The 12,708-nt window shown below is 42.2% G+C and overlaps 1 protein-coding gene across 1 annotated transcript; it reads left to right on the plus strand.

Annotated features, from left to right (window-relative positions):
* The first annotated feature begins 3,474 nt into the window (after positions 1-3,474).
* Positions 3,475-11,406, plus strand: LOC118456051 (uncharacterized). Its single transcript, XM_035916454.2, has 4 exons — positions 3,475-3,607; positions 5,223-5,398; positions 8,007-8,850; positions 10,658-11,406. Exons 1-4 carry the CDS (start codon positions 3,475-3,477, stop codon positions 11,404-11,406), a joined length of 1,902 nt encoding a protein of 633 aa, XP_035772347.2.
* The last annotated feature ends 1,302 nt before the right edge of the window (positions 11,407-12,708 follow it).

Below are 12,708 nucleotides of genomic sequence, written 5' to 3' on the forward strand. Positions count from 1 at the left end.
GGGGTAATAGGCTGGCCAAAGGAGGAGATAGAAGCCACTGACATAAAGACAAGAAAGCTCCTGACCATGCATGGAGGGTTTCACCCCAAGTCCAGCACCCTGAGGCTGTACGCTAAGCGGAAGGAAGGGGGTCGGGGACTGGTGAGTGTCAGCACCACAGTCCAGGATGAGACAACGAACATCCAAGAATACATCACGAAGATGGCCCCAACTGACAGCGTGCTCAGTGAATACCTCAGGCAGCAGAAACCCAAGAAAGAGGAGGGAGACGAGGAACCATCATGGAAGGACAGGCCCCTGCACGGTATGTACCACCGGCAGATAGAGGAGGTGGCTGATATCCAGAAATCCTACCAGTGGCTGGACAAAGCTGGACTGAAAGATAGCACAGAGGCACTAATCATGGCAGCACAAGAACAAGCTCTGAGTACAAGATCCATAGAGGCTGGGGTCTATCACACCAGGCAAGACCCCAGGTGCAGGCTGTGTAAAGATGCCCCAGAGACAATCCAGCACATAACAGCAGGGTGCAAGATGCTAGCAGGCAGGGCATACATGGAACGCCATAACCAAGTGGCCGGCATAGTGTACAGGAACATCTGTGCCGAGTATAACCTGGAAGTCCCGAGGTCAAAATGGGAAATGCCCCCAAGGGTGGTGGAGAATGACCGAGCTAAGATCCTGTGGGACTTCCAGATACAGACGGACAAAATGGTGGTGGCTAACCAACCGGACATAGTGGTGGTAGACAAACAGAAGAAGACGGCCGTAGTGATCGATGTAGCGGTTCCGAATGACAGCAATATCAGGAAGAAGGAACACGAGAAGCTGGAGAAATACCAAGGGCTCAGAGAAGAGCTCGAGAGGATGTGGAGGGTGAAGGTATCGGTGGTCCCCGTGGTAATCGGAGCACTAGGTGCGGTGACTCCCAAGCTAGGCGAGTGGCTCCAGCAGATCCCGGGAATAACATCGGAGATCTCTGTCCAGAAGAGCGCAGTCCTGGGAACAGCTAAGATACTGCGCAGGACCCTCAAGCTCCCAGGCCTCTGGTAGAGGACCCGAGCTTGAAGGATAAACCGCCCGCAGGGGCGTGCTGGGTGTTTGTTGTTTTTTTTTTACATACACATATATATATATACACATATATATATACACATATATACATATATACATATATATATATATATACATATATACATATATATATATATATATATATATATATATATATATATATGCATATATGCATATATACATATATATACATATATACATATATATATATATATGTATATATATATATATATATACATATACATATATATATATATATATATATATATATATATATATATATATATATATATATATACATATACATATATATATATATATATATATATATATATATATATATATATATATATATATATATATTTATTATGTTGGAAAACTAATGCAAATGTGTGTGTGAAATCTAGGGATAAAAGTAGTGCAAATAAGTGTAAGATAATGATTACTCACCTTTCTGGCCTGTGTCCTCTTCAAGGTGTTTGGGCAAATGTTTCCCCGGGGTCCAGACACCATTTAAAGGTTCCGGGAGAGACCATTGGTAAAGAGAGTGTGGTGAAACTTGTTGTGCTTGGGTTTCTGGGTTTTTATAATATTGGGTTTGGTGTAACATTAAAGTGTGAAATATTTATTAATATGTAAATGTGAAATGTATTTATGTATTTATTTATTCTTATTGATATATTGTATACTGTGGTGGAAGGTTGGGATTTAATAACTTACCTGAGAGTGGAATAATGGTTAAGTCTGTGACAGCTGAACATATTTAAGGCTGCCAGTTGTCATTAGAGTGTGGATTTTTGTGCTGTGAAGAAGCTCGACAAGTTAATTGTTGTAAGGAGAGCTGTATAGAAAATAAATACTTTGTTCCACTACACTTGCCTTGGTCCATCTCACTGTGTTTCCAGCCGCTAACGGCTGCCCTGTTACACTCGGACAAACTCCAAAACACCCAGGAGATACATCGCCAGAACCAGACAAGTTCTGTCGAGCGACACTGCAGAGGTTCTTGTCCATGCATTTGTGTCCTCACGCGTTGATTATTGTAATGCTCTTCTTTCTGGGCTACCAAAGAAAAGTTTCAGAGGTCTACAGATGGTGCAAAATGCAGATCTCTTCACTGGCTACCTTGTCAGGCTCTCGTGCTCTCCGATCTCAGGACTCTGGCCTTCTAAAAGTTCATAGAGCCTGAACAAAGACTATTGGAGAGCTTTTTGTTTTCGTGCCCGTTTCTGTGGAACAAACTCCCTCAAGATATTCGGCAGGCTGCTCTGTGGAGGTTTTTAAAGCTAAGTTGAAGACACATTTGTTCACCTTATCCTACATGTCTTAATTCTGTGGCTTTTAGTTTTTAAATTTTCATTGTTTTTAGCTTGTATTGTGTCTTTTACCTGTATTGCTATGTATCGCTTTTATTTTATTTATCCCTGTAGTTGTACAGCACTTTGTTTGAAAGCGCTTTATAAATAAAGTTATTATTATTATTACTATTATCTCACAGGCCTCGATTAATGACAGCACAATTAGAAAAAGAACAAGAACTTCTCATAATGGACGAGTTGTTCGAGAAAGCCTCGTCTGACTGAAACGGCCATCAGAGAAAAGGTTTACAAAGATCTGAACAGGAACAAGATGTCTTGAAACAAGTTTGATTTCATTACGACGTGAAACAGCCGGTGGCATCGTAGGAAACATTAGGTGGCGTAGTGTAAAAGAGGTATGTGGTGTGCAGGGTGCTGTACACAGTAAGACGAGAGAGAGAGAGAGGTATAAGAGAGTCACAGAGAGAGAGAGAGATTGTAGGTGTGTAAGTCACGGCAGACGTGTGTCCAGCAGAGATACATGACACGAGGCTCAGTGAGTACATTACTTTAGGTTATAACTGTGTTTTTGCATGTGGCTAATTTTTCAATCTGAAACTGCTAATACAAAAAATATGTATGTTTTTGTTTTCATTGATATTATTTGTTCCACATGGTAACAAAGGTATTGCTTGGAGAAACGGACCATTAGTCAATGTTGAATATGCATGTCCCCATATTTGCCTCCATATTTGTACATTGGTTTTCTTGATGTTATAAAGTTGTCTGTGACATTTGGAGCGAGGGCCGATGTAAACACTGGTGTGCACTCTATAATGTTGTTGTTAACCTTTAATTTAACTGTGCTCACTCACATTGCCAACACTTTGTCTTGTAAACCCGTCTAAATGTGTTTTTTCTTCGTTCTAACTGGACCGTTTCTCTCGTCCCTGTCAGCGTCGGCTCCTATCGAGCGCCATAGGAAATCCATCAGCGTGCGTCACCTCTGCACCCTGTAACCCGAGGGACATACGCCGCTGCTTTTCCTGCTGTCACTTTTCTTGTCGATGCCCACCCTTTCCCCCCTCGCACCCCACCCATCATGGATTTGATGGATGTAGACGGGGGCCGTGGCTGTGGAGGAAAAAACTGCGGCCTTACGTCCGGCTTCCCGGAGGACTGCTCCAACCAAGAGTGCCAGTGGGAGGAACCTATGTTTGGACTGATTGAATTAGGTGGGTAAACATAAAAATAAAAACCTGCAGCTACAGCGCATCTTTCTCTTTAGAAAGAAAAAGAACAAATTGTTGATTGTAGGAAATTGTATCTGAATATTTCAAAGTCATATTTTCTCTTGGTGTTAAAGTAGTTTGGGTGTATGATGCTGTTTTCAGGGTGATGCTGCTCGATTCACTCCAGAAAGCTGATTTGCTCTGTACATGTGGTCTTAGGCTAAATAAAAGGATTGATTTCATGGGTTGTGCAACTCACATCTAAGCAACTCATCAGCAGTGGATTGTGTTGTGAGATGTTCGTGCAAGCTTGCATGGTTACATGTCCCTGTTAGTTAAATTTGTCAATATCAGTAGTAAACTTTATCTGATGTAAACATGGCACAGGGCACTGAAATCTAATGCCAGAGGCTCGTTGGCTTATCTTAACATATAGGGTTTCTTTTGTTTATTAGCTAGCACTCTCCATTTCCACTTGTTGTGTTGAGCGTATATAAACGTGTATATAACAAGAAACACCACACATGATTATTGAAGTTGTGTTTTGAAAGCTCAAGCTGGTGTTTTAAATCCAGACTTTACAAGCCTGACCTGAATGTCAGTCTGAGGGACACTGCAGCCTTATCCAGTGTTGCCAGCTCCTAAATGATGTCATCGCCTAATTTGCATAATTGGTCATGCTAATATCATTGTAACCTAGGTTGTAGGAGAGAAAAATAACATCGTGGAACAGACACAAAGTGAGTAAAAATGCATTTAGAATTTATTTAAACTACAAATTAAATTTCTTTTAGCAATTATTGTTTTTTTAATGTCACAATTCAAACCCTGCTCCTTTATCCGGACCGGCTGTGATCTGAAATAGGCACTCTGGTGGAGTTACTCTGTGTGTGTGTGTGTTTATTAGTAGTTTTAAACCTGATCCACAAAACAGCATAACAGTAAAAGAAGAACTGACTGCGTTACAGAGCAGCGGCTTCGCTCATGTGCGGTTCATTTGCCGTTTGGATGCATAGGGGTGAACGTCTCCTGCTGGGGGTGGACTATCCTCCGCTCACGGGCGAGGTGCCCACAGCAGCACTGCTGCTTGTTGAGAAAAGTCGCTAAGTTGGCAACACTGGCTTTATCATTGACTGGTTTTATTTTCTCCTTGTATGCAGTCAGTGATAAGGAAAGGGGGGCAACTTATTAGAGTCAGAAGCCTTTCCAGGTATTTCACAAGTTGCTAGCCTGTGAAGCCTGTGTTTCCAGGCAGATCCACTCTGCATTCTCCTTGTCATTCTCTCATTATATCAAGCAGGCAGCGGTGGTAATATGAGGATATGATTCTAGCTACACTCGTTGTCTAGTATCTGGAAATGTTGATCCTTTTTATTATCTGTGCTGAAAAGGCATGTCCACCTTTATGTACAGTCTATGGTTGGTGCTAAGCTAAGCTAACCAGCTGCTGGCTATAGTTTCATTGAATTATTTGTAAAGAAATCTATACAATATGCAAAAATACACACACACACACGCATATATACTATTGTGTGTGTGTGTTATGTATATGAGGAAGTTAGATGGAAACAGATCAATTTGAGATCTGATAAAAACAGATAATTATTTCTTCTTGCAGTGTGCGTGACTGTGATTTACACCCCCCTGATGTTATTTGGCCTCCTGGGAAATATACTAACAATTTTGGTGGTTTGGCTGCGTCCACACATGAGAACCTCCACCTACCTCTACCTGAGCAGCATGGCTGTTAGTGATCTGCTGATACTCCTGCTGCTGCCTCTGGATTTATATAAGGTATCTACTGACACAGTGCATATTTTGTAATGCATGCTTACTTTACTTTGGCCTGAACACCAGACCTGCAGCCACGTTGTGGCACTAAGCAACCAGATCATGATGTTGGTTAGGTTTAGTCGAGTCACAGAGAATCACTCCATTGGGTGAACAAAGCAACAATAGATCTGCTTCCTGTTTGTGTTTTCTAGTAATTGTTTAAAGATGTTATTGTTGCCTTCCCCTCAGGGGGACCCCTGCCTCTAAATTTAATTTTGTTACATCGAAAGCTCGTGTCACACTTGTAGCAATCTCACTCTGCTATCGCGGGCTTGGCACAATCGCTTTAAGTATGTGGGTAAATAACAAGTCATATTTTTGTTAGTTGCATGGGGTTTTATCATGTTCCTTGTGCAGCGTAACTTAATTAACACAAGCGAAGACAGATCTGGCTTTTGATTCTGTAAGACGCCAAGAGCTTGAAGAACAAACGTTACAACTAACCCATATTTTGCCACAATAATAAAGAGCCCTAATAAGTTTTTTATTTTTTCTTTCATATATATTGTCAGAATGGCAGACGCTCAGTAAAACATGGTTTACATAGCGAGGTCTGTGTACGTACAAACTCAAAGACAGGCTTCAGACTGAGCTGAACACTGAATTTCAGACAGTTTCTTTGTACTTATATAGCCCCAAATCACAGCAACAGGTGCCTCAAGGTGCTTCATATTGTAATGTAAAGATCCTACAGTAAAACAGAGAAAATGGAGACAACCCTAAAAATCAGACAACCCTCTATGAGCACACAATTTTGGTGCTAGTAGGAAGGAAAAACTCCCTTATAACAGGAAAGAAACCTCCTGGAGGAGCTGGCTCAGGGAGGAGTGGCTGGCCATCACTCCTACTGGCCATCTACTGTGACTGGTTGGGGGTGATGGGAGGAAGGCAGCACTCTGTATAATTTCATAAAGAGAAAATATCTTTAAAATAGTCATCTGAAGCATACAGCCAATCAACAGATGTGCCGACAGGAAGGGTGGCATTAAAGGAGCTAAAAGCTCCGTTCAGTGAGGATGATCTGGTCGCTCTGGTTAGGTGGGCACTGACTGAAAACGATACCTTTTGTCTTGGAGTATGATAAGTAGAAAATTATGATTTTCTTATAATAAAGTAGGGGAGACCGGGGATAGTTGTAACATTTTTGACATTTCTGTCTGTAAATTGGAGTTCTTTTAAGGTAGTGGATTCAAAATGTAATGCACAGTATTTACACGTCTCTGCTATTAAATAGTGCAGCTATTTTCTCTGCAGCACAATTACCCATTGCATGGTATGGTCTCAAACACAAAGAGTGAAATGTTACAATTAACCCCATAGTCTGGGTTAGTTGTAACATATCCTGGGGTGAAATGTAACACAATGAAATAAGGGTACTAACAAAACATTAACATGTAATCTTTGTTTATTCAACACATGAATGCACTTAGAGCCATTTATGTAGCTGTGTGTGTGTGTGTGTGTGTGTGTGTGTGTGTGTGTGTGTGTGTGTGTGTGTGTGTCTGTGTGTGTGTGTGGCAGAATGTAGAAATCGAGCTTTTGAACATATTCCAACCCCCCAAAAAAGACAAATTATGGAATTTTCTGCAACTGAATATTTCATTAATTTTGGTTGGTCTTCCTTGAGTTTGGCCTCATTGGCTCAGTGGGCATTATAACCTACAACTCTTGCACCAATTTTGAACATAACAATGAAGCTGAAAAAATGTAGTTGTTCACCAGCATCACAATTCCATTACTTTTTATCATGGCTTACCTTGGTGTGGTTTGCAAAGTGCTTCAGAAAGATGAGGACATCTGTTTCTTGCACCCATCCTGATTTATTTCCACTACCAGTACTTCCTACTGGTCCATCTCTGACACAGTGGTCTGCATAATGTATGTGTGGGAACACAAACAGTGGAGGAATTGTGTTGCCAATGGCATTAACCGCATATACAAAAGCGACCAGTGAACCTCTCTCTGCTGATGTCGTTGCCCCAACTTGTTTAATATAAGTTAAAGTAATAGTGTGGTGAGTTGTAACATCTGCATTATTGTTACAACTGACCCAGACTCCTATAGCCATGAACTAGCTAACATTACAGCCAACGGCTAAAACATTAGCACTAAAGACCTACACAGAATATATCCCCATAGGCATACAAATAACATAATTTAAGTTTGATGAGTTTAACTGCAAAGCAGATAATGCTGTTAGAAATTGAAATGAAGTAGAAAAACTGACATACAAATTACTTTTTTTTTGTGTTAAATTGTCTGTGTTTGACAAAATTTGCTGATTTTTCACATGTGATAGCAGAACTGAATTGGGCATGCACAGGATGAGTCACATCATTTGAAACTTAGCCCTGATTGGAGAAATTGGAAGTGTTACAACTGACCCACGTTACAACTATCCCCGGTCTCCCCTAGTTTTCAGAATGTTCATTTAAAATAAGCAGCTGAGTTAATATTAAATACTTGTTCTTATCTGAGTTGACATGCTATGCACTGCTCACATATTCTTTACAGGTTAAAAAAGGTATAAAATGCAATCAGAGGAAAATAATTGTTCTGTCTCTCCAAGCTCTGGAGGCCCCGGCCCTGGCCCCTGGGAGACCTCGCCTGTAAGCTGACTATGTTCCTCTCAGAGTGCTGCACTTTCTGCACCATCCTCCACATCACCTTCCTCTCCCTGGAGAGGTACCTGGCAGTCTGCTGGCCAATCACAGCCAAGACAGTAGTGACACGGCGCAGAACCCGGGCCATCATAGGCTGCCTCTGGCTGAGTGCGGCTGTGAGTGCCGCACCAGTGCTGGTCATGGTTGGAGTGGAGGACGTGGGACGAGAAGACCTCGGGCTCATCCAATGGAAAGAAGACGGGGGGTGGACAGGCAGGGAAGGAGATCAGGGAGGGTTTACGATGGGTGGAGGAGAGAAAGAAAGCAGACACGTGGATGGAGGTCTAGAGGGAATAAAGTGGGGTGAAAAAGAGACAAAGAGTTGGGAGGAACGAGTTGGTGAACTGAAATGGATCGGAGAAAAAGTGGAGACCGGAACAGCAGAAGTAGATAACAGGCCACCGGAAGACAAAGGTGAAAGGAAACATGAAAAACATACAGTTGAACGTGGAAGGGAGGGAGACGGAAAGATGGGATTTGAGGGAGAGCAGCAAAACAAAAAGGAAGACGAGGGAGGAGGAAGCTCCGATGAAGGCCGCGGGGGAGAGACTGACAAGAGAGAGTGCCGCTGTACACATTTTGCCATCTCCTCTGGCCTGTTGTCAGCCATGATGATTCTCTCCAATTTGTATTTCCTGGTACCGCTCTGCATTCTGGGAGTGGTATATAGTCTGATTGGGCGCACACTGTGGCTCCGCCCAAAAAGCAGCCGTAGAGACCAGAGTCACAGGAACACTGTCAAAATGCTGGGTGAGGACACACACACACACACACACACACACTGTGCTTTATATCATGTTATATCTTTGTGGGTACATATAATTGACATAATGTATTCCCGAGCCACCCCAGCCATCAAAGATGAATGCCTAAACTTAACCATAACCTAACAGTAACCCTGACACTAAAACCATATTTTGAGCCTCAAAAATACCTTCAAACTTGTGGGGACGTGGAGTTTATCCCCATAAAGGCTGTTGGTTCCCACAAGCATAGTAAACTTCCAATTTTTGGTCCCCACAAAGATATGTAAACACACATACACACACACACACACACAGCCCCTGCTGGGAACTGGACTGAATGAAGGGGTGTCAGAGTGATGAATCTCCAAATTTGAAAATTTCAAATTCTTTTAAATTCTCACCGGTATGGAGGCAGGTGAGAGACATGTTTTTTGTTTTGGGGTGGGGGGCGATATTCAAGCAGTTTTGTTGTCATGATGAGTTGTGTGGCTGTCAGTGGCTGGACCCACGTGCAGGACTCGGAGACAAAACATTAACTTAAACGACAGCTTTATTTGCTGGTGAGTCACACTTGGCGATACATAAACAACAACTTAAACTAACTAGACTGGAGATGCTGAAGGTAGACGACAATGAATACACACACAACAAACGTGAAGGACGCAACAACTGGCAGGGAAAAACACAGGGCTTAAATACATACTGAGGTGATTAGGGAATGTGAAACAGGAGGAGAGCACAGCTGGGACTCATCAGACATGACAAGACAAGGGGAGGCAAAACTCGACACATTGACATAGTACACAGACTTTCAAAGTAAAACAGGAAACTGAACAGACGTGGACTAAACTAGGGGATACAGTGACAGAACAAGAGACACACTGACAGAAATGACTGTATACTAACAGAAGTAACACAGAACCACGACCTAAGAAGGAGAACACAAGAAATGCCAAGGACCTAGGGAGTTAGGAATACTAGCGACAGAAATCAAACCCAAGAGAATCAAAACACATCATAAAATCAAAGATAACTAATACAAACAGAAAAACACTGAGTCCACAGACTCAGGACCGTGACATTTGTTTTTTGTTTTTTTATATTAAGTTGGTACAGTTGTTGATAGGTTAGATCAGCGGTCCCCAACCCCCGGGGCTCGGAGCGGTACCGGTCCGTGAGTCGTTTGGTACCGGGCCGCGAGAGTTGAGGCTCAGGTGTGAAATGTATAGTTTTCAGGATTATTTTGTTATCGTTTTTATCGTTAACTCGGTTTTCCTGGGTCTTTTCACGTGTGTTATGAATAAATCTTCTTTTTTCCGGTACCGGTACTAGTTTTATTTTGTTGTATTTACCCGCGACACCTTAAAGGCCGGTCCGTGAAAATATTGTCGGGCATAAACCGGTCCGTGGTGCAAAAACAGTTGGGGACCGCTGGGTTAGTTAGTTCTTGGAAGCCTATCCGTCATGGAGCGGTATAGAAACAGCTTGAATGGAACCAAAGAGTCACAAACATCCAAAGAAGAGCTTTCAAAAAGCCTGGAGAACTATTCCTGAAGACTGCTTCAAGAAATTATAGGAAAGCTGCCCGAGACAGTTCATAAAGGCAGTCATACCTAATACTGACTCAGACGCTCATTCGTACATGGTTACATTAATGGCTGTGCCTATTTTCCATTTTTTTTAAACAAAATATAAAAAAACTGAGAGGTGGGCAAAGACGTTTGCATAGTGTAGTCCATGCCGTGATTGGTCAGGACTCGATCTGGAGCGTTGGCGGTTCTGACTTAATGTTCTCATCTTTTTTTCTTCAGGAGTGATCGTCTTGGCGTTCGTCTTGTGTTGGCTGCCGTTCCATGTTGGTCGAACCATCTTTTCTCTTTCTCTGGGCACTGGGACTGAGAGACAGGAAACTTACCTGGACACTAACTCCCAGTCAGACACTATCACGCATCCGGATGTGAGCATGGACAGAAAGGATGTCACCATGCCCACTGTTACTAACCCACCCAGCCACTTGTCCTTGCACTCTCATATCATGTCACACACAAAAGGGCGACATGAAAAGACTGACACACATAATGGACACACTCAAAATAAAAGTGTTTCGGCTCATGTTATTAATACACAACCAGACAATAGAAACACACATAACCAACTGCAAAGAAGCACAAACACAATCACACACAGCCTGCAAAGTAAGCTATCAATTACCGTAAAGTCACAACATGACAAACCTGAAACAGCGCCTCCCATCCCCACAACTGCATATTCTGCAGCATCTACAGAGCTGCGCTATGACCACGCCTCCAATGACACAGTCTTCAGCGACACACACTCACCCCCTGACACACACTTGTACTTTTTATATTATCTGTCTCAGTATTTTAATCTTGTGTCCTCCGTGCTCTTCTACCTCAGTGCCGCCGTCAATCCTTTATTGTACAACCTAATGTCTGCCAGATACAGACACGCTGTACGCAGCCTCACACACACACAGTCTCACGCACAAGCTCGTCGCATGCACACGCTCACCGTGCACCACTCCACAACCACTTTGTGATGGCAAAAAACAAATGTATGCACAGAAATGGATGCACCCACTGCAAGCAAAAAAGAGGAAACAATCAAACAAACCTCGATTTCTTTTCATTACAATGTGGTACTGTACCACAAATTGAGAATGTCGACATTTATTAATAAAAAATATTTTAGGCATGAATTAAAAAAGGCTTATTAAAGCTTATGGCTCAATATAGCACAAGTAGTTTTAATTCTTTATGTAATTTATGTATAAGAAAACCTCCACATGAACTTCATATACTGGGCAAAAATATTGTGAATGGCATTTCATCAGTACATGGAATAGTTCATGTAATAATGCACAGGCTGAAACACATAGTCCAGTTGTAGCCTGTGCATTATTGCATAGCCGGTTTGTTTCACCCAAAGAAATCTATGCACAATGAAAATACACTAAGTCTTTTATTTTGTCTACAAATGAGTGATGCTAATTCAGTTAGACTTTTGGGCTAAATTTTTATATCCAGAGTCCGCTCGCATAGACTTTAGCCAAAGTCCAAATAAGCTGTGTCCAAATTCAGAGGCCACATTTGTAGACCGATGACATCACAGCCAGGCGACGAAAGCTGCCCAAATTCTTTGACTCCTCCAACAAATGCGTCCTTCATTTCCCCAGATTTGAAGGATGGGTCAGTTGTATCCTTCGTGGCCCAACCTATCCCAGAATTCATAGCGCAGCCAATTCCAGTTTCCATCAACGGAGGCAGCTACTTACGTTTTAATATTCCTCTTTCTGGGTCACAAAATAAACTTTTAAGATATTTTCAGGGAGAATGTAGCTGTGTAAACTTCAAATATCTGCTCGATTTATCAAGACACCACATATTTGCAAAAGCGCTCCGACGTTTTCGGAGACATCTGTTACCCACCAGCTAGATAGCTTGCCAGGGTTCAAGGCTTACTAGAGCAGGCGGGAACTCCCGGCACATCGATTTCAGACCCCGCGGTTTTACACTACTCAGGTTAAACATGATATATAAGTCACTTAGATAACTTAAAAATGTTATTGTTTGGCTTTTTTTCAGTATTTTATTTGTTCCTGAGTAAATCGGTTTGGCTGAGATTAAAGTTATAGTTTTTACACAGCTGAATAAACGTCAAGCAGACAGCTGATTATCAGAAGTGTGAGATGCTCGAGAATTTACTCCAGTGTCCTGTTATATTTTAGATAGCAAGGAGCAGACGGCTGATTTTATTAAACTCTACCGAGACAGCGGTGACACAAATCTGAAGGCTAGACCGTCCCATTTCACAGCCTCGCACTTCCGGCCTTCTCGGTCTT

This window comes from Neolamprologus brichardi, unplaced genomic scaffold, assembly GCF_056152115.1.
Source record: "Neolamprologus brichardi isolate AB-2024 unplaced genomic scaffold, ASM5615211v1 NODE_ptg000031l+_length_7269946_cov_1, whole genome shotgun sequence".
Classification (NCBI taxonomy): Eukaryota; Metazoa; Chordata; class Actinopteri; order Cichliformes; family Cichlidae; genus Neolamprologus; species Neolamprologus brichardi.

Excerpts from the sequence above, each read along its gene's own strand:
- LOC118456051 (XM_035916454.2), top strand. The coding sequence starts at position 3,475 with ATGGATTTGATGGATGTAGACGGGGGCCGTGGCTGTGGAGGAAAAAAC. Across the intron at positions 5,399-8,006 it reads TGCCTCTGGATTTATATAAG|CTCTGGAGGCCCCGGCCCTG; the intron begins GTATCTACTGAC and ends TGTCTCTCCAAG. Across the intron at positions 8,851-10,657 it reads GAACACTGTCAAAATGCTGG|GAGTGATCGTCTTGGCGTTC; the intron begins GTGAGGACACAC and ends TTTTTTCTTCAG.